The sequence below is a fragment of the Orycteropus afer genome, unplaced genomic scaffold (assembly GCF_000298275.1).
Source record: "Orycteropus afer afer isolate SDZICR_OR568_19922 unplaced genomic scaffold, OryAfe1.0 scaffold00029, whole genome shotgun sequence".
NCBI lineage: Eukaryota > Metazoa > Chordata > Mammalia > Tubulidentata > Orycteropodidae > Orycteropus > Orycteropus afer.
This window is the reverse complement of record NW_006921616.1, coordinates 6,586,651-6,609,798: the sequence shown is the minus strand read 5'-3', so window position 1 is coordinate 6,609,798 and position 23,148 is coordinate 6,586,651. Positions and strand designations below refer to the sequence as shown.

Sequence of the window (23,148 nt, the reverse complement as noted above, 5' to 3'; positions counted from 1 at the left end):
TTTATAAGATCACTTCAAGTCAAAATCAACTTGATAGTGATAGGTTAAGTTTAGATTTTGGATATACTGCCTATGAACCAAAAAAAAAGGGGGGGTGCTTTTCTATGATAAGTACAAGATCTCCTCAGAAATTACCTGTTTACCTAAAGTATCAATGCCTGTCAAATAAACTTTACTAAAAGTTCCTTCAGTGTGGTCATTGAGTCAATTCCAACTTATGGCAACCTTCGTTTTACAGGGTAGAACTGCTCCATGACGTTCTCTTGGTTGGAACTCTTAGGCAAGCAGATCGACCATTGTGAAATTAAAGCAGAATGCATTTGGATGAAACAACACTGTAACTTCCTCATATTCAGGAGGTTTTAATATTCTCAAACAAACCAGGTCATGATCTTAACAAGACACCTTTTGTTTGTAGGAAACGCCAGACAGTTGAAGGGTTTCTTGCTCCATGTGTATCCAGGTGAACATCAAGCAGAACAAGATTATCGGAAAGAGAGCTTCATGCCTAGGCCAGGGAGGGAGGAGAAAAGAAGACACATCAAATAAATAAAAATGCACATTTATCCGGCGATGCCATTCTAACATTAAAATAATCTTGATGAGGCATCTAAGTCACAAAATCACAAAAGTTAAATTTTCTTTAGTTTTCCAGAAGGAAAAAAGTAGAAAAAGATATTAACATTTAAATTTTAACTCCAATGCCTTCTTCCTATTAAATCTTGAAATCATTCTGTATTTAAAATAGTAGACCAAAACCAAACCAAACTCACTGCTGTTGAGTTGATTTAACTCATAGTGACCCCTCCTTGGGTTTCCAAGGAAATATCTCTACGGAAGTAGATTGCCCGACCTTCCTTCCAAGGAGTGACTGGTGGGTTTGAACCGCCAGTTTTCTGGTTAGCAGTCAAATGTCTAGGCACTATGCCACCAGAGCTGCCAACTAACTTAATAGATAAGCTAAATGTAAAATAGTAGGGCATTTAAAATCATTCATAAAGTAAATGACAGAGACAAAAACAATTTAAAAATAAAATGCATTAAGACAAAGTTCCAGAGAAATGGATACTACAATACCAGCATACAAAACACTCAGTGTTGGCAAGAGTACGATGAATAAAGCACACTCATACTCTCCAGACAGGCATCTACGATGCCTAAAAGTCAACCTAACATCATATCAAGAATCTAAAATATACACTTTAAATATTAATATATATTTACTAATATGATCATTCCACTTCTAAAAATTATCCTGAGAAATAATCAAACACAGGCACTGTGATTCTCATATAAAGATGTTGGTTATAACATTGTTTACAAAAAAGAGAACAGAAAACCATCTATATGTCCAAAATATAACAATGGTTAAATAACGTGTAATAAATCTACAGGACAGAAGACATTGCATAACAAGAAAGGCTTGAGTGGGAAGCCTGGTAGATCCTCTCCCTAAACAGGCATGATAGCACTGGACAACCAAACCAAAAAACTGACCCACTGCCGTTGAGTTGATTCCCACTCATACTGACCCCCTTTAGGTTTCCAAGGCAGTAAATCTTTATGGAAGTAGATTGCCCAGTATTCCTTCCATGGAGTGGCTGGTGGGTTTGAACCACCAACCTTCTGGTTTGCAGTCAAATGCCTCAGGCACTGCGCCACCAGAGCTCCTTAACACTGGACAAGTTTGTCTAAATCAACCATTTAAAGACTCTGGAAACTGAACAAAAATATGCAATAATTAAGAAGTGTTATTCAAGCAAATCTACTGGCCCTTGATAAGAACAGTGAGAGTCTGTGGAATTTTAGCCTGGGTGCTCCCAGACTTCCTGGAGCTCCATGATCCCATGGCCCAGTAGTTCTACTAGGGCAGAAGGATAACACCCTGTTCCACGGTTACGTGCCCCAGTAGTTCTACCAGGGCAGGAAGATAACCTCCTGTTCCATGGTCATATGGAAAAATAGTTCTACTGGGGAAAAGGAGTGGGATGACTTTATTTGGAGCAGAGGGAGGAAAAATTCTATCATTAAGGGCTGGTGGCATAGTACCTAAGGCGCTTGACTGCTAACCAGAAGACTGGTGGTTCAAACCCACCAGCCACTCCTCGGAAGGAAGGTTGGGCAATCTACTTCTGTAGTGATACTGCCTCAGAAACCAAAAGAGGGGTCGCTATGGGTCAGATCTGACTCCACGGCGGTGAGTTTGGTTTGGTTAGTTAAGGGCATTGTCAAAATCAATAGTGATCTCAATGGCAAACGATCAAGAACAACAAAATCATACCTAGCCCGAAGTTTTGACACTGGTTGGAGCAAGCAAGAGACCTGCAGAACTGATAACAATTTAGTACACAGGTCCAAGGAATAAGACATCCAAATTGGGCCTAAACATCCTACTAATATTTTAGTAGCATCCAAAAAAAGTCCTACTTATTTCCTGTGACCTGGAAGACTGCACAGCCATTCCGCAGAGAACGGGGAGGGCCTCAGAGAAGTATTCGCCACTGGGTGAAAGTGAGGCCAAAAGGAGTGCTGGCGGCACAGTGCCTAAGGCAGCTGACTGCTAACCCAGGAGCTGGAATCCACTCGGTGGCAGTGGGTTTGGGTTTTTGGAATGTGAGGCCTAGTGACGGCAGACAGTAAAAGCCAGACTAAGAACCTGCCTGAACTTTGGATGCATCAAGAAGCCACGCACAGACCCAGTGAAAAGGGTGCAAGCCTTACTGCCTCAAGTGGCTAAGAACAGCCTCTGACCAGTCATTGGCTGGCCCCTGAGCACCAATGACACAGCAGCAACCCTGAGGAAGTCAGGCTTAAAAATAAGAACAAGAAATAAAAAATGTTAAGCAGAGATACCAGCAGGTGTGCACTGTGAAAGAAACACATTTCATAAAATCTGTCCCTGCATCTCAGTAAACAAACACACAAACAGCTACGACCAGCACGCCACGGAGGGAAACACAATCCAGAGTTGCTACAATCTATCGTTACCTAAAATGTCCACTTTTCGACATATAGTATGAGGCAGGCAGGTCTGGTTCAACATTCATAAGAAATCACTGTAAGCCATACCATTAAAGACTGAGTAAGAAAATCATATGAGCACATCAACAGATGCAGAACAAAAAGGCTTCAACCAAATTCAAGAGTCCTGATAAAAACTCTCAGAAACTTCAGATTGGAAGGGAGCTCCCACAACCAGCACTGAAGAAAGGCACTGTGGTAACCAGGCCACTAACATCATGTTGAAAAACTGAATGCCTTCTCCTCAGCCTGGGAAACAGGCAAGGACCCAGCCTTTATCTGGCATTGGAGGGGGCGCGCTGGAGACAGCACGTTCCTACGGAGGGAACCCAAGTCCCAGACCCAGCACGGCCTGGAAGGATCATTTAAGGGAAGAGCATCTGCTCCATGGACAGCACAGCAGTCACATCCCCAGGTTTAATCTAACGTTGTTGTTGTTGTTATGTGCCGTTGAGTCGGACCCAACTCACAGCACCCTTCCTCAGGTTTCCGAGGCAGTATCACTACAGAAGTAGATTGCCCCATCTTCCTTCCAAGGAGTGGCTGGTGGGTTTGAACTGCCAGCCTTCTGGTTAGCAGTCAAGTGCCTTAGGCACTACACCACCAGAGCTCCTAATCAGATTTTATACGAGCCAAAATTTCAGCTGTGGTGCACATGGTATTTATTCACATTTTCATTCCATTCTTTATTGTAATGTTTAAATTTTGCACCTTCTTAAGGATATAAACAGGACTAAAGGAAAATCCATAAACAAATGAATCCCTGTTTTTGTTGAATTTTAAAGAATGCTTCAGGAGCAGTACTGGGTTTGGGGGGGTTTGTTTTGCATAAGAAAATTTAAATCTTAAATAAAAATTGGTTATTTACTGTTGGGAAAGTGTTCTGAAAGCTCCCCACAGAAAAGGAAAATACAGATTATGATTTATGTAAGAATAAAAGTAAAAGCAAATAAAATGTTCAGGTGCCCTGGTGGCACAGTGGTTATGCATTGGGCTGCTAACCAAAACGTCGGCAGTTCAAACCTACCAGCCACTCCACGGGAGTTAAACTCAATGAAAAATATGTAATTTCAAGTATATGAAAGGAATACAACAAAAGCCAAGATCTTTAAATGTAAAAGGTTAAAATTCCAGCCTACTCACAAGTTTTAACACTGTAGTAAAATCATAGTAAATATAGCAACTTCAGTAAATTAAAACAGAAAATGACAACAATCAATACTAAGAAAAAGATAGGAAAAGAAAACCAGATGATTACAGACCAAGTCATACATAGTTCTTACAAAGCAGAGAATACTCACACATGCACGATCCATGTTCAATATTCATTTTCATTTCTAAATACTGAATACTGGGAGAGAAAATATCAAAACATAATTTTAAATGCTCTCCTATAAGTTAAAAAGAAAAAGAATAAAAGTGTATACCCTGTGCTCAGAAGAAGGTAGGTTGGCATCAAGGACAGAAATATGCCAAGCAGTCTCTGGAAGACAGCCGTAGGACTCAGCAGTGGCACAACCAAGGAGGACGCTGCAAGGAAACAGAGCAGGTCCTGGGACAGCACAGGAGACACACAGGAGAGCGCTGGAGCCTCAGTCGTTACCATCATTCGGGGCATTGACTGTTCGTGTGGACCCTCAGCACGAGGCTGGATTCACCCTCGTCATTTCGGTAAGAAATCTGACACCCTGTTCATTTTAATTAAAACTATAATTGGTTGTTTTAGCTATATTTTGGATTAAATAGTTCATGATAATACCAATTTCTAAATAATAATTTTCCAATGAAATAAATATTACTCAAGATTCAGCAACTCTCCTCTTAATTAGGCATTTATATCTTAGTTCAAAGCTAACTTACTCTCCAGAAATTGATCTTCCCTACACAAAATACAACAAACCCTTTCCCATCACAGGTGGGCAGATGAAAGCGGCAGTAAAATGTAACCTCCTCCCATCTCTGTTTTGTAAAGGAAACGTGCATAACTTCAGAATCCCCTCAGTTAGTGGAGCAATTTGTGTTATGATTTAGTGCCCAGCATATAGAGACAAATGACCTGGAATGGAATACTGGTTCAATTATTTATTAGTAACTGGGCAAATCTGTTAACCCACCCACCTAAGCTGCTTTTCTATTGGTCCAGTAGAGGTAAGCATAAAAAGTTATTGTGAGTAAGGTTTAAATACAATTTCACCTATAAAGTGCTTTCTGAGCATAGTGCTTGGCATGTAGTAGATGCTTAATAAATGTTAGCAGTTTTCTTATTACTGTTGTTAGGTGCTGTCGAGTCTTTTCAGACTCATAGCAACCCCTGTGGCAGAGTCGAACTGCCGCATTGGGCTCCCTAGGCTGTAATCTTTACGGGAGCAGGTTGCCGAGTCTTTTTCCTGCAGGGTCACTGGTAGGTTTGAACCACTGACCTTTTGGTTAGCAGCTGAGTGTTTAACCACTGCGCCACCAGGGCTCCTTATCATTATTAAATCACTGCAGGATTTAAGACTATGCATGTTATATTTAAAATAGTCTCTGATGAACAGGCTTTGGATTTTTTCCGTGTATATGAATCTGGATAGTTAGGTGACTCACAAAGTAATGGGGGACAGAGAGCTATGTAACAGCCACTGTCATCACAGGAGGACTATGTATGTGACCAAGCCTGTCTGTTTATAAACATACATGTATCTGCACTGAACACATGAAAGAAGCAAGCTGTTTCCATCCTCCAAGAAACAATTTTTGCCCCATTAGGGGCAACACCCCCTGCTCAAAAATGCACGATGTAAAGTTATCCCCTTTGGTTTCAGCGCCTGCTCACCTAGCACGGCCCAGCTAACAGTCTGATTCAGAAGAGGCAGCCCTTGTTTCTGGAGGAGACTGCCATGGGTGCTGTTCACAACAAGAATGGACAGCACTGTGCTCAGCATCTGGAAACAAACAGGAAACCAGAGAACAGATCACCAATCCAACTTATACACAAGAAAAGATTGCTTAGAAAAGCACTGTGAACAAATGCAATCTGGCCAAAAGGCCACTGAAATTGAGCCAACTTTAAAAGGCAGCTCACCTGCGTCTGGCCAAGGTGTGTTAGTACTCCTACACCAAGCATAGGCCCACCTTTGCAAGCACTAACTGATTCATTTCATAGTTTCAAGAACACGTTAGCATGCATTACCATACAGTTCTTAGTATCTTCATCAACACTGAACGTTTCTTAAATCATGGAAACTAAGATGGTGAAATGTATTTACAAATGTGTTGGGGTTCAAGAAGTTAGGGGCCTTGACAATGGTTTACTGCCTCTGACTCTCCTCACTGTAAACCTGATTTATTCACTCACCAATTATGTGTGACCTGAGTATGTCCCTGCAACTGAGGATACAAGAAGTATAAATACTCTTCATGGAAAACTTTCAGTCTGCGGATGAACTGCCATTTTAAAGAAATGAGCTAAACAATGCCTAAGAATAAAATAAGCTCTTTTATAGATCAAATTAGAAGCCTCATCCCCTAATCATAGACATATATTTAGTTTATTCTCATATTTTCATTTATTTAAGAAGTCATTGAAACTATGAAACAATCCTCAAAACCAAAACCAAACCCATTGCCAGCGAGTGATTATGACCCATAGCACCCCTAAATGTCATAGTAGAACTGCCCCAGCGGGTTTCCAAGGCCGTAATCTTTACAAGAGCAGACTGCCACATCTTTCTCCTATGGGACAGCTGGTGGGTTCAAATCACTGACCTTTCCATTTAGCAATCTAGTGCTTTAACCACTAGTACCAGGGTTCCTTTAATCCTAAAGCCCCTTTAATTGTACTGAAGGGTAACCCAGGGCCATAGTCTCGGGGGTTCCACCAGTCTCTATCTGACGAGTAATTCTGGTCATTTCTGTATTTTTGAATTTTGTTCCACATTATCCCCTTGAGGGATCTTTGACAAAATATTTCTTCTCTTTCTGTACGTTCTTTGTTGTTCATAAATAACATTTTTTCTTTAAATTGTAATTATGTTGTTGAGAAAATACACAGCAAAACATACACCAACTCAACAGTTTCTACATGTACAATTTACTGACATCGATTACACTCTTTGAGTTATCAAACTAAGGAAGGTTGGGCACTCTACTTCTGTAGTGATATTGCCTCAGAAACCCAAGGAGGGGTCGCTATGAGTCGGGTCCAACTCGACGGCAAATAACAACACAACAACAAGGTTCCTGTCTGACCTTTCTAGTTGCTGTTGTCAAATTGGTCCCATATAGTTAATTAAAAGAGCATAAAGCTCAAGGTAGAACTTTTTTGCTAGTTAAACTAAATTATTATTCAATTTTAAAAAGACTTCAGGGGATATTTTTGGTCTAAGGTTTAAACATTATCTTAGTGCAATAGTTTCAGGGGTTTATGAATGAACCCTCCATGGTTCCAGAAAGTCTGGATTCCATGAGAATCTGAAAATTCTCTTCTGCATTTTCCCCTTCAGGATTCCTCTATGAATTATTGGATCAAAATATTCAGCAATGGTAGCCAGGCACCCTTCAGTCCTGCTGGTCTCAAGACAAAGGAGGTAGTTGTTCATGGAGGCAATTAGCCACACATTCCATGTTGTTGTTGTTGTAATATGCCGTTCAGTCAATGTCGACTCATAGCGACCCCTTCTTGGGTTTCCAAGGCAGTATCACTATGGAAGTAGATTGCTCCATCTTCCTTCCGAAGAGTGGCTGGTGGGTTTGAACCGCCAGCCTTCTGGTTAGCAGTCAAATGCCTTAGGCACTATGGCACCAGAGCTCCTACACATTCCATATTCTCCTCCTATTCCTGACTTTTCTTCTTCCTCTGTTGCTCCAGGTGAGTAAAGGCCACTTACAAGCTTTTTAGACCCCAGGGACCACTCAGTGAACTAGGAAGTAGAACAGAAGCACTAAAAACGTTATTAGGCCAGTTAACTCGGATGTCCCATGAAACCATGATCCTATACCTCCAAATCACGAAATGAAAGCCCATGGCGTGTTTGGCTGTACATAAGCAGCCTCAGTGGCTACTTGCCATGAGGGAATGTAGTTATGATACCAGCTTTCAGGTGTCGGATCTTTTTCAGTGTTCTCTTAGAAATCTTTTCCTATTTTCTAAGTTTTCCACTAAGGGAAATTTCTGGAGAAAATTCACAGGGGTTTTTCTTGTTCTCAGTGTTCTAAATATGTTCTTTATGTTTGAGAGAAAAACAACTGGCTTTTATCCATTAAAAAAAAAAAAAAAAAAAACTCGTTCACCGAATATTACATTATATTACTTCTTTAACTCTCCCAACCCAACGAGATATTATCTCTACAGATTGGACCAAAAAAAAAAAAAAAAAAAGTTAAATTACTTAAAATCACATAGCTAGTATGAAGCATGTGTGAAATTGACTCAATTTTGACACATCAAGTTCAAAGCTGTTTCCAAACTTTTCTTCTAGGACATCATCTGAAGTTTTCAATGATTATTCTTCATATAAACACACCCACAGGTTGCTTTCACTTCAAAGAGGCTTAACTTCTTCCTGAAGTTAACAAGGAGAGGATAATGAAGGCTCTAGTCCAGAACAGGTGTCTCTTAGGTCTCCTTAACCTCTTTCTCTGGGCCTCTTTGGGTTTTCTCCTGTTAATATTTCTGCTATTCCATTCATTTCACAGAAGATATTTACATGTAATATCCTAAACAAAATCTATTTTCTCGGCTGTAGGAAACTGAATGGCTTAACACAATGATATTGAATGGCATTAAGATGTCATAGTGTAACAGTGTTAAAAATCTATAACTGACCTGTAATGGGTATATCAATAGCTCTTCACTTACAAAATGACCTTTTCTTTGGATGAGAAAGGTTATAACAAACAGGGATAGCAGAAGAACCAGCAAGCCTGCATCCATTCTGTTTTAAAACACAATTTGCAATGTAAAATGTTCCTTAAGATATTTATTGAAGATGTAACAAATGAAAATATGCAACGTTTTACTCTAATAGAGAAGCTCTTAGTCATTTGGTTTAATCTAGATAAAGCAGCAAAATGGACACACAGTTACAAAGGAACAAAAAAATCTTAGGATAAAGATACTACTGTTGCTATTGTTATTTGCCATGGAGTGGGACCAACTCATAGCGACCCCTCCTTGGGTTTTCGAGGCAGTATCACTACAGAGGTAGATTGCCCCATCTTCCTTCTGAGGAGTGGCCGGTGAGTTTGAACCGCCAGCCTTCTGGTTAGCAGTCAAGTGCCTCAGGCACCATGGGGTAATTTATTATTTATTATAATAATTTAAAGATAAAATTATTTTCAAAGAAAAGTAATCAACCAATTTAAAGATTTGAGTCAGATTGAGAGGAAATAAATATAACAGCAGTTATTTTTTAAAATATCTTTGATTTTGGGGGGGGGGGGCTGGCTTAGAAATATTTCTAGAAAACAAAAGAAACATAATCAGTATGTAAAATATGTATCTTGTGATTCGAAGTGCTTCTGCTTACAAAAAGGACCTATGTTTATAGCCTGCACTATTTTCAGCAGAACACATTTCCTTTCTATTACTGACCTTGTGCCCTGGTAAAAAGAAAGGAAGGACATAGTCAGTGCTCAACTGCCAGCATCTCCTCATAAGAGCATTTGTACAGTAATACAAATTACACAGTAACAGTCATATGCCTTCAAAACTATCAGGCATGGTATGGTTACTGAAGTCAAAATAACGCATTTCAAGGACCCAAACCAAAACCAAACCCACTGTCATGGAGTTGATTCTGACTCATAGCGATCCCCATTGGATTTCCAAGGCAGTAAATCTTTACAGAAACAGATTGCCTCATCTTCCTTCCACAGAGCAGCTGGTGGGTTTGAACCGCCAACCTATGGTTAGCAGTCAAATGCCTTAGGCACTGCACCCCCAGACCTCCTTTTCAAGGACACAATGTTCTGTTGTTTGAGCTCTATTTCTCACCACAATCTGAGTAAGACAACTCAAGTTACACTGAGGATGGAATCAGGAACCTAACAACACGAAAGAACCGAGAAGAGGGAAGTTGGTTATGTAGAAAAGAGAAATAAGAGAAAACAAAGGACAGAGCTGGGACACTCAGGGAGAAAGTGAACCTGGATCCCTTGAAAAAGCTCATTTCTATAGAGTCTTCAAATACTCTCTTTGACAGTCACAACCAAAAAAAGGAGTTACATATCTAAACTGCATAACCATAAAACTTACTAAAAAATAACTATGAATGAGCAAGGTTCTTTGCTTTGTTTAATATTTTTTTCTTTCTTTCTCTTTTTCCTTCCTTTCTTTCTTCTTTTGTAATAAGCTGATACTTTAACTCCTTGGACATCAGGGGTGTTATCAACTATATTATATGCAATTTTGCTTTTACTTTCATTTTTATCCTTAAAATTTCACACATCAGTGTTTGAAACTGTCTGAAGATAGGACAGGTTATGAGATATCAAAATGTAGGTAGGAAATGACTCCAGGAATCAAGACAGAAAAAAAATTTGTAAGTATATTTGCTAGAAACCCAATATAAGTGACTTAGGAATTTTCATTTAAATGTATACAAGAAAGCAACATTTGGCTCATGTCTGCACAATTTATTTTCCTTTTAAAAACTAAAAATGTTACTACCATGAAGTTGTTTAGACTCATAGCAACCCCTCCTTGGGTTTCTGAGGCAGTATCTCCATGGAAGTAGATGGCCCAATCTTCCTTCCAAGAAGTGTCTGGTTTGAACCGCCAGCCTTCTGGTTAATAGTCAAATGCCTTAGGCACTACGCTACCAGAGATAAATCCTGACCAATCCCTGGAGAAGGACATCACTCTTGGTAAAGTTACAGGGTCAATGAAAAAGAGGAAGACCTCCAACAAGAAAGATTGACGCAGTGGCTGCAACAATGGGCTCAAACACAGCAACCGTGAGGGTGGCTCAGGACCGGGCAGCGTCTCATTCTGCTGCACACAGGGTCAGAACGGACGACGTGGCGCCTAAGAACAAGGCCCGCTCAAGTGTGTCAGCATTGCTTTAGCAGGATGGATAGGCACAGAAAGTGACAAAAGAGAGGAGTCACATACAGAGAACAAAAAAAGAGCATTATTAAGATCTCACAGAGCAACCCAGGTGAAAAACAAATGGAAAAATTTGTATTTGCCTTATTCAAATACTATTCATAGCTTATAATAACTGCAAAATGTTTTGACTAAAGTACTATAATGAAAGTATGGCTTAGATAGTTGGTGTCATAAATAAAAAGAATTTTTTTCACTCCGCTAATAAACAGACTTCATAGAAATATTTTTGATCCATTCAATACTGATGTTACACAAAGTGTGATAAAATGTGCCAATCTCATGAAATCAACACAGATTTGTTAAAATTATTGTTTGGTTAGTATTTCTTCAACTAATCTCTCACTTATGAGAAATCAGGATGAAACGTTTAACAACTCATTGTTTCTATAAAGTTTGAAAGAAAAAATGTTAACATGATTAGAAGCAAGAGAAGAAACATCAAATGAGAATGATCATTCAGCTTGCAAAAAGGGAACCTGCAGAAGATGCAAATAAATTAAAGGTAAAATAATTCAAAGGCAATAATAATTCAAAGGTAAAATTAGTCACAAAGAAAGGTCATCAAATATTTTACAGATTTATTTGGGACTGTGGTGGTTAAGTCTGTGTATCAACTTGGCAGGGCCTGGTCAAGTGGCTGGGCAGCTGGTGGCAGTTATTCCCCATGACGAGACTGGCAATCAACTCCATGGTGAGATCTACCACAAGCAGCTGAGTAGCTGCTTTAGGGGTGTAGTCTGCTTCCCATATAGAAGAAACAGCTTTGGGAATGTTCTCTAGTTTATGGCGTGATTGAATCCTGCATGTAGCCAAGTCGTTGTTCAGCAGCCTGCCATGCTCTGCCGATCTTGGGACTTTTAATGGACTTGAATTAAGGCCTGCCATGTGGTTTGATAATATCACGACCGTGCCTTTTTACTTGTCACCTTTGGGCTCGTCAGCCTCAGCAGCCAGCAGCTGAGTGAAGAAAAGCCTCCAGCTTCAGTGGGCTGGGAGCAGGAGGCAGAGCTGAAGCCCAAGGTTGAGGGGCTTTTACCCAGTCCCTAGAACCTGGCACTTTGAATTGGACTTCTAGCCTCCCAAATTGAAAGAGAATAAACTCTTGTTTGTTAAAGACATCCTATTTATGGTATATTCTTGTCAGAGCGGCACTAGGTAACCAAAACAGGACAGAATGAAGGAAAATAAATATAACAGCAATAAGAGGAATTAAGTAAATTAGGAAGAATACTATTCTGAGTTTGAGTGATTAACTCATGGATAATTCTCAGAAAAATAGCATTTTCCTCCCATGGAGATTTTAACCTTCAGATGAAAGTAGGAAAAGTCATGTTAAGTATGGACATGTTCAGAGGCAGGTAAGGACTATATCAACGGCTTTTGGCCTTTTTAATTGCAATAGAACTTTTTTCACAAGAAACAAAGGTTTTTTGAGAGGGCATGTTAAGTAATCATTGCTTGGCACAATTTCCTTATTTATGCATGTCTGGAAGCATCTCTAGCGAGATTTAGTGCTGCTCAAGAACTAGTAGGGTAAATAATTATTACTGGTTTCCTATTAGTATTTTAATTTCCCATTGCTTCAAGGGATTTTAAATGTGTAAACAAAACTAGGTTCATGTTTCATAGAGTTAAGAAAAACAACTGCATTTAAAGGTCAAAAAAGTGAAAATACTGTTCATACACTAGGGCGATATCTGGCTTTCGTCCTACAACAGGCATCATTGGGAACACCGCCAGAAGCAAAGAGAAAAGAGTCCAACTCAGTGACATGACCTAAAATAAAGAGAAAAGTCAACTTTAGACACACATGGTACAGAAGACCTCAGTGTTGCACAGACTGCATGGCTGTGAAACTCAAAGGGAAATGCAAAACCTTCCAAGTGTTTACTTGAAAAGGGAATAGTTACTATTCATGGGCGACTGTCACATACTAGGGAAGGGACTGGATAGCCGAGAGCACTATCTCATTTAATTCTCACAACAACCTTAGGGGAGGTTTAATTATTCACAGCACTTCAGATGAGGAATCTGAGCTCACAGGAGTGAAGGTGTAAGTACCAGGCCTATGACTAGTGAAAGAAATGGCCACCATCTAACCCCCGGCCTCCTATTTCAATGCACGTGCTTCGTTCCATTTGTGTTACACTGCATACTGACTGCACCGCCAAGAAAGCTGACTTGCAATAGTGATCAAATACTCGAGCGCAGATGGGAACTAAGTAAAAATACTTTTGTAATTAGATTAAGACAAAAATGATCAATAATCCCATTACGCGGAGATCTTTTTAAATTCTCAAACATAGAAAGAAGGTAATTCTGTCTTCCCACTACCTCCATCAAAAGTGGAAACATGAGAATACTCTGTGGGTGCGCATTGGAATTCCCACTAGCTAGAGGAAGAAACTCAGGAGTAACTATTCTAAGTAGTCTGTCATGACTATCTACTTCTCGGGGGGAAACACTGATCTGTGAAAGAGCTGGGGAGGTGGCACAGGCCTAGCGGGAGGTGGTGCCTCTGCAGCCAGTCCCCAGCACACTCCGGCTACGTGACTGGGCTTCTTGGGGCTTCTCTGGGCAGTCCCTTGGCTGCTCCACCATCTAGAGATTTCAGGTTCCAGGAATTCAGGACGTGCTTCAGAGAAAGACAGACTAGCTCTGATGCTACAGTATTTCAATCATCACATCCCTAGCCCATGTTGATATGAAAGACTGTGAATCATTGAAACTTCAGAGACAGCCTCAATCCTGAAGTCAAAAGGACTAGGCACTTTACATAAGGATCTTTCTACCCTTTTGTTAAAGAAAGAAACATTTCTACAGTTAAACACAGACCCAAACAAAGTAGTTACTAGTCTGTCCTATGACAAAATTTGTATGCATACCTTCGCTCGAGTCCACAGCCGAGTGAAAAATGGCCAGCCCGCAAATGCAATGAGTCCAGCTGTAAGCATATAGCGGTAGAAAAAACTGAGAACCTAGTAACGCATTCCAAAGGAGAAATGAAAAACAGGGTCACTGAACACTAGTTACATAGATCTGAGAGCAATCTGAAAATGCTGTAATCTGGTAAATTACTCACCAATACTTCAATTCCCAAGGTAAAGACTAACAGCCAGCCAACAAAATGATGCAGAGGGAAGGTCAACAGTGAGGCGACAAGGTCCTGAATAACCTGAAATCTGTTGAAAAGATGACAGAAAGAGACTACTTATCCTCTACAACTCACAGCTACTGAGTTGATCTGACACATACCGACCCTACAGGCTTCCCAAGGCTGTCAGTCTTTAAGGAAGCAGATTGCCCATCTTCCTCCCATGCAGCAGCTGGAATATTCACACCGCCGACCTTCTGATTAGCGGCCAAGTGTTTTACAGGCTGTGCCACCAGGGCTGTGTACTTAGGCTCCACTCCAAAAACAAATTTAGGTTATGTATAGCGAAGATTAACACCTTTGAGCACAGTGAGAAACAGGTAATTTTCAATTTAAGGATTATTAAAAAATGTAGAATGTAGTTTATGAAGAAATTTTGTAGTGGAAGATTTGGTGTACATAAACTCCAATGACAAAGAATACTGTTTGGTTTTAATTTAGAAACAGTTACATGCAATTGGTATACTGATAATATTAGGACTAAAGTGTAACGAACAAAAATTTATTTGTGGGAAGTTTTAAAATAATTTAAAGTTATTAATTGATTCTGTTGATCGTCACAGGTATATTCAGATTCTCTATCTTGACTCAGTTTGGGCAGGTGGTGTCTTTTTAGGAAGCGTCCACTGCATCTAAGTGTTCTCATTTGTTGGCACACACTATTCCCTTGTGATCCGTTTTATGTCTGTAATTCTGAATGGTGGTCCCACTTTGATTCCTAATTGTAATTATATGACTCTCTTCTCTCCTTTTTGTCATTCTTGCTAAAGATTTGTCAATATTGTTCAACTTTTCAACCAACCATCTATTTGAGTTTTCTCTTTGTCTGTTTATTTCCACTTTAATTTTTAAATTAGCCTTCTTTCTGTTTCATCTTTTGAGGTTAGTTTGCTCCTTTTATTCTCGTTTTCTAAAATCATACATTAGGTTATTGATTTGAGATTTTTCCTCTTTTTCTAATTAAGGGACATATTATCGTTGCTGTTGTTAGATACCATCACGTCAGTTCTGGATCACAGCAACCCCACGTACAACAAAATGAAGCCCTGCTCAGTCCTGTGTCATCCTCACAATTGGTTGCTGTGCTTCAGCCCACTACTGCAGCCATTCTGTCAGTTCATCTCACTGAGGATCCTTCTCTTTGTTGTTGATCTTCTATTTTACGAAACATGATGTCCTTCTCCGGGGCCTGGTACATCCTGATAATGTGATCCAAATGTGAGAAATGAAATCTCACTGTCCTTGTATGTGCTGGAAATGACATGATAGAATTTTGCAAGACCAATGACTTATTCATTGTAAATACTTTTTTTCAACAATATAAATGATGACTATACACATGGATCTCACCAAACTGAATACACAAGAATCAAATTGACTACATCTGTGCAAAAAAATGATGGAGAAGCTCAATATTGTCAGTCAGAACAAGACCAGGAGCTGACTGTGGAACAGACCATCAATTACTCACGTGCAAGTTCAAACTGAAGCTGAAGAAAAGTACAAGAAACAAAATATGACCTTGAATATACCCTACCTGAATTCAGAAGCCATTCTCAAGAATAGATTTTACACATTAAACATTAATGACCAAAGACCAGACGAGTTGTGGGATGACATCAAGGACGTTATAAATGAAGAAAGCATAAAGTTATTAAAAAGACAGGAAGGAAAGAAAAGACCAAAGTGAATGTCAGAAGAGACTCTGAAACTTCCTTTTGAACAGAGTAGCTAAAGCGAATGGAAGAAATGATGAAGTAAAAGACCTGAACACAAGATTTCAAAGGGTAGCTCAAAAAAGACAAAGTAAGGTATTATAATGAAGTGCACAAAGAACTAAAGTTAGAAAACCAAAAAGGAAGAACATGCCTCAGCATTTCTCAAGCTGAAAGAACTGAAGAAAAAATTCAGGGCTCAAGTTGCAATACTGAAGGATTCTACGGGCAAAATATTGTAAGACACCAAACCTAAAACCAAACTCACTGCCATCAAATCGGATCTGACTCATAGTGACCCCTCCTTGGATTTCCAAGGCAGTATCACTACGGAAGTAGATTGCCCAGTCTTTCTTCTGAGGAGTAGCTGGTGGGTCTGAATCGCTAGCCTTCTGGTTAGCAGTCAAATGCCTTATGCACTACATCACCAGAGCTCCCATTGAATGACACGAGGTTGAAGGAATACAGTCACCATACCTAAAAGATTTGATCAATACTCAACATTTTTGTAAGTAGCATATGATCATGAACTGATGGTACTAATGGAAGAAGTCTAAGCTGTACTGAAGGAATTGGCAAAAAACAAGTCTGTAGGAATTGACAGAATACCAATTGAGATGTTTCAACAAACACACGCAACACTGGAGGTACTCAGTCATCTATGCCAAGAAGTCTGGAAGACAGCTACCTGACCAACAGACTGGAAGAGATATGTATTTGTATCCATTCCAAAGAATTCAACAGAATGATTCAACAGAATGTAGAATTTATCAAACAATATCACACACAAGTCAAAGTTTGCTGAAAAAGGGGACATGTAGCTATAAATTTCCCTTGAAGCACTACTTTAGCTACCTACCAAAAGTTTTGGTATGTTGTGTTTTCATTTCGATTCATCTTATTTTCTAGTTTTTCTTGTGATTTCTTCTTTGATCTGTTAGTTATACAGAATTTATTTTTTAATTCCAAAAAACCAAACTCACTGCCATTGAGTCGATTCCAACTTACAGTGACCCCATTGGGTTTCCAAGGCTGTAAATCTTTACAAAAGCACATTGACCCATCTTTCTTCAGCAGAGCAGCTGGTAGGTTGGAACTGCTGACCTTCTGGTTAGCAGGCAAATGCCTTATCCACTATGCCACCAGAGCTCCTTATTGTTTAATTAGGGAAGGGGAAATCTTAGTTATACCTCTTCCATTACCTTTCCCAAACCCAACAGAGGGTGATACCAATATATGAATTGCATTCAAAAGGGAAAAGATAAAACAAAAAGGATGCTTATGTATTGTATTTACATATGTACAAATAAATTAAGAGGACTTGATAATTAGAGAGTAGTATAAATACGTCTTTGATAACTATGCTACAGAAAATTATACTATTTCAAATACACATTTAATTGTAGATGAAAAGTAAATAAATAAACGAGGAAGTAAGATGTGGTCCTTACTCTCTTAGAACCGCATACCATATGGGCACTGGCAACAAACAATATATGTAGTAAGTCCAGGGACAGGCTTGAATCAGCAGGAAAAATGCTACTAAAAGGCCAATAGCTATAAAACTACATGGCAGGAACCGGCTTGGTTTCTGAAAATCAAACAAAACATTGAAATAGTTCCAAACTCATGCTAAATGACACATCTTTAAAAGAAGTTTTGTAAAGTAAGGAAAGTATATTACCTGCTTCCAATGCCGCTACAACCAGATGAGTAATCAAGAATTCTATTACTTTTCATAGTCACTGATTCTAGCAAGGCTCCACAACAGATACTAAAGCTACCAGGTGATAGGTTGTTACGGAAAAGAGTATTTTCATGCTCTGAAAGTATCATTAAAGGCTTACTTATTAATTACAAAGAGGAAAAAGAACATTACAAAGGAGAGTTCTGGCTTTTATTATCTATTGTGAGCAAAGTTAGTATCACTGGCAGTAGGGTGAACTGACATCTCTAATATAATGCAGTACAAAGCATTGCATTTTTATGCAAATAACATCACCTTCTATGTTTGTTTGCCAACTGCTCCCTTTCCCCAGCAGGTATTTTCATAAGCAGTGTAAAAAAATTAGCATAGTACATTTACAAAAATTCCTGCATGGGGAGAGGCTGAGAAAAGACTATAGAAGGTGAGTGTTATTTGGGTAAAAATACAGTCCCCATCAACACCAAGGAAGTTGTCTTGCAAGAAGTGTTTAACCTGAATCTGATAATCAGAAAATAATCACACAAATCCAGAATGAAGATAGTGATGAAGACCAAGGTAAACTGGCCTGGACGCTAATTTACCACCCGCGAGGTGGAAATGAGGAAGAGCGCTGGATAGCAATCTGCAGGGGTGATAAAGTGAAAGATGGATGTTTCCTGTGACTCAGCTATACCTACACCAACTTAAGTTTGGTTCTGTTCTCCTCCTCTCTCATCTGCAACGTAGTAAGAATAATAATGAAGTTAAAAAGAAGAAAAAAAGCCTAGCACAGCAGGAACAACAGGAAAAGAAGCAAGTTTTTCCCCTTTTAGCTGCTACATTTTAATCAGTTAAAGTTAAATGTACTCTAATTTTTAAAATTAGTTGTCCAAAAGAACATAGAAGGCTTATAGCCTGTTAAATAGTTGTAAGATAAAACAAAAGTCAACAGAGGTGATACCAGAGAAAAATTAAATTATAAAGAATCTTCATAGCCCAGTGAAGTTACAGGGCCAGTATTAATATATCCTTCTTTTTTCTAGATGAAGAAATAAAGGTAATTGAGAAAATAAATGACCTTATACAATAAAATCAAATGAGACATTAATAAGGGTTAGCTTAATACAATGCCTGACACATTGCATGAATTATAACAGTTGATTTGATTAAATCCCTTTCCATAGCCGCAGTATTTCACACTAGTACTTGAATGTTCATTATATTCTCTGGACCTACCTTAACTTTTTTACTAACACCTCTTGTAAGGTTGGAATGAGTCTTGATGATCAGTAAAGAGGCATAAGATGTCCATCCCACAAAACCAGTAACAACAGTGACTCTCAAGAAGAATCGGTCGTAAGTGTGATAATAAGTCAATCCTTTCAATGCAAGATGCATCAGCTCCTTGCACAGAGAGATCTATGGAGAAAGAAAAATATAACTTGCCACATAGAAAGAAAAGGAAAACTGTAAAGTTCCTAATAGCCGAATCATTTATTCAAATTGTCGTTAGTAACTACAGGTGAGGGACCTAGACACACTGTGGCCTTCTTGCACAGTACAATTAAAAAGTCATGAATAAAGTGCACTGATTTTTTAATCATGACAGGAAAGGGCATTTTAAATGTAAACTCTCCATGATAGTTTAAAAAAAATATGTAGTGTTTTAGAATATTCACTAACCCTCAAATGACTGAGGCCAACATTAATATCATTCTTGATGTTCTCCTATCACATTATCCAAATCAATGATAAAATAGCAGTAAATATCTACATTTAGTGATATATAAACTCAAACTCACTGCAATCGAGCTGGATCCTACTCATAGCAACCCCTTCTTGGGTTTCTGAGGCAGTATCACTACAGAAGTAGATCACCCAATCTTCCTTCCGAGGAATGTCTTGGGATTTGAACCACCAGCCTTCTGGTTAGCAGTCAAGTAAGTGCCTGAGGCACTATGCCAGCAGAGCACCCAGTGATATATATACATACAGATACATGTACATATCTCTTAACGATTTAGAAAAGAAAGTGGATTATTATTTTATAAACAATAAAAATTAGCATTAAAATGCCTGGTATTACTTAGGCAATTTGGGAAATATAATTCTTTCCTACTTTAAATTTATAATGTGAGCTCTGGTGGCATAGTGCTAAGGCATTTGACTGCTAACCAGAAGGCTGAAGGTTCAAACCCACCAGCCACTCCCAGGAAGGAAGGTTGGGCAATCTTCTTCTGTATACTGCCTCAGAAACCCAATGAGAGGTTGCTATGAGTCGGATTTGACTCAACGGCAGTGAGGTTTTTTTTTTTTTAAGTAAAATTTATAAGACAATTTAACAAAGAGAAAATAATTAATACTAATAAAAAGGAAAACATACTGGGTTTGGGAATGGGAAGATGCAAATCTCCAATATGAATTGTTAAACTTCTGATAGTAATTCCAAAAGTACAAATATATCTTATTCTAAATTAATATATGTAAGTATGGTGACTTTAATACGCAATATATCTTGTCATCACAGAAAAATAGCATAATGGAACTTAAATTCCAATGTTAACCTACAAAAATGTACATATATTATGAAGAGGCCCCAGTGGCACAGTGGTTAAAGCATTCAGCCGCTAACCAACAGGCTATTGGTTCTAACCACCAGCCAAGAGAAAGATGAGGCAATCTGCTTCCATGAAGATTTACAGCCTTGGAAACCCTATGGGGCAGCTCTACTCTGTCCTACAGAGTTACTATGAGTCTGTCCCACTTGATAGCAGTGTTGTTTTTTTTTTTTCATTCTGGTATATGTTAATAGCTACTTACAGTCAAGATATTCAACCCTTTGTTGAGGGCTCAGGAAAGCTCCCTGGCTGCTCCCTTTGCATTTCATCTACATACCTCACCTCTCTCCACCATGGAAATGAAGATCAGCAATTTATACACACAGACTTCATACTCACTACGTCATCATGCTTTCCTTGCTTTATATAAGATCTTGCTTTCCTTAAACTGTTGAGCTGTCTAGAATTAGAAAGTAACCTATAAAAACAAAATTACATGTGCTTAAAATATCTCTTTATTCCAATTATATATAGTGCCTAAGGCACTTGACTGCTCATCAGAAGGCTGGCGGTTCAAACCCACCAGCCACTCCTCGGAAGGAAGGTTGGGCAATCCTACTTCCATAGTGATACTGCCTCGGAAACCCAAGGAGGGGTCGCTATGAGTTGAGGCCGACTCGAGGGCAAACAACAACAACAACAAAAATATATATATATATATATATATATATATATATATGTTTTTAACTGAAAAGCAAGGATAATTAAAATAAACAAGCGAATCTTGAGCTCAGTTTCACTGCTACTGATTATCTGAACACTTCCAAGGAGTAACTTATGGTTTCACAGGTTTTAAGGTCCCAAAGTTAGAAGAGATGTTTTTGCTACTAGTGGCAATGTCTCCTTCTCACCTCCATGTTTTATTTCCTGAAACATGTATTCTCCTAAGAACTCTATCTAATTTCTCCCATTACATGGAGTTTTTTTCCTTAAAAATGTTCTATTGCCCCACTTTGGCCCCTATAGTACACATTTTCCCAATATAAAGTGGTTTTCCTCCTTTTAAATGTCATTCATACGTAGGCAAATAGTGCCTAAGGCCCTTAACTGCTAGTCAGAAGGCTGGCAGTTCAAACCCACAAGCCACTCCTGGGAAGGAAGGTTGGACAATATACTTCCGTAGTGATAACTGCCTTGGAAACCCAAGGAGGGGTCGCTATGAGTCAAGTGTGACTCAACGGCACATAACAACAACAATGTCATGTGACACCTGCTGGTCATTTCATGGAATACCATTAGTATACATTGGACCCAATTTTAGTTTCGAGTTTCTTTTTTTAAGGAGCTCTGGTAGCATAGGGCCTAAGGCACTTGACTGCTAACCAGAAGACTGGTGGTTCAAATCCATCAGCCACTCCTCAGAAGGAAGGTTGGGCAATCTACATCTGTAGTGATATTGCCTCGGAAACCCAAGGAGGGATTGCTATGAGTCCAGTCCAACTTGATAGCACATAACAACAACAACAACAAGTATTTGTCACAGGAGGAAAATGGAAACCCTATGGGGTTAGTTCTACTCTTTCCTATAGGGTTCCTATGCATTGGGATCACCTGGACATCAGTTGATTGTATAGAATCCCAGGTGATTCTTATAAATCACAGGTGGTTCTTACGTATACACAAAAATCATTTGGAGAATGTGTTAAGATGTAGATTCTGATTCAGTATATCTGGAGTTGAAATGCAAATTCTCAGCAGGAGGTCAAACCAGAATGAATTGGTTGGAAGCCATGATCAACAACAAAGGATTTTAAGTATATGTCAGACTGGATATATCCTTATTTTTAATTCTTTTTAGTAGTCTTCAATGTATCAAAGAAGAAACTTACTTATTTTTTAACTAGGATAAAATAGTGTATGCAATTACCATATGAATCCCATTGGACCCTTTTACAAATCTGAGATACATTATAGGATCTTGGTGATCATATTTTTCGCATAGGTTGAAATAATTTGCCCTTTCGTCATCTTTAAAACTACATCATCATTCACCAATATTTCCAAACTTTTTAGAAAAGACTAACAAGCATCACTATTGTCACATGACCCTTAAGTCCTTTTATTGCATTTCCCAGAGTCTGACATTGTCATTCAAGAAAATATAAAAGAAGAGTAGAGACACCATGGGAGCTCTGGTGGCATGGTGCCTAAGGCATCTGACTCCTAACCAGAAGGCTGACAATCTACAGAAGGTTGGGCAATCTACTTCAGTAGTGATCCTGCTTCAGAAACCCAAGGAGGGGTAGCTATGAGTTGAAATCGACTTGATGGCAGTGAGTTCGATTTGCCTAGAGGCAGCGTATGTAGTTTGCTTTCAGCTTTCATTGAACACATTTAACTTTCACTGAATTCAGAATGTTCATTTCCTGCTCATGATAGGACTCAAATGGTAAGAGCCCAGAATTTGACTCCTAAGAATCAAGAAACAGAAATTGAAATAGGTGTAATACTGCCCCACAGCAGTATCAGTATAGAACTCAGTGAGAAATTCTTTCTATAAGCTAAATTTTAAAAAAATGTAATATACTTACTTAAATGGTATAAATAAAAATGGCAAAGTAACTTCTTTTTTCTGAGTCATTTTCACCTGGGAACCAAGTATGAAAATATTTTTTATATTATAAATGAGAAAAAAAAATTCCTTTTAAAATATATAAACATCCATTAAAATGGTTCTTCAGGGATGGTTAAATAGTTGAATTTTCTGTTACTAGGAGCTCTGGTAGCCTAGTGCCCAAGGGATACAGGTAAGGAGAGACAACTCAGGGACACCCAAAGAAGCAGGCCAGAAGAGCAGGAGAAAGGGGATTAAAAGACAGGAAGCCAGACAGAGGAACAGTCAGCCACAGGGACCCAGGTGG

General features: G+C 38.9%; 1 protein-coding gene across 1 annotated transcript in view; it reads right to left on the bottom strand.

Annotated features, from left to right (window-relative positions):
* Positions 1-23,148, bottom strand: part of LOC103192547 (GPI ethanolamine phosphate transferase 1) — a 110,689-nt gene that overhangs the window by 23,216 nt on the left and 64,325 nt on the right. Inside the window, exons 11-21 of the mRNA XM_007935542.2 lie at positions 22,819-22,874; positions 20,627-20,705; positions 18,906-19,088; positions 17,434-17,573; positions 14,196-14,295; positions 13,999-14,091; positions 12,798-12,889; positions 8,828-8,936; positions 5,837-5,945; positions 4,449-4,551; positions 406-508 (exon numbers count right to left, since the gene is read on the bottom strand). Of these exons, the coding sequence (XP_007933733.2) occupies positions 406-508; positions 4,449-4,551; positions 5,837-5,945; positions 8,828-8,936; positions 12,798-12,889; positions 13,999-14,091; positions 14,196-14,295; positions 17,434-17,573; positions 18,906-19,088; positions 20,627-20,705; positions 22,819-22,874 (1,167 nt within the window). The remainder of the gene's footprint in view (positions 1-405; positions 509-4,448; positions 4,552-5,836; positions 5,946-8,827; positions 8,937-12,797; positions 12,890-13,998; positions 14,092-14,195; positions 14,296-17,433; positions 17,574-18,905; positions 19,089-20,626; positions 20,706-22,818; positions 22,875-23,148) is intronic.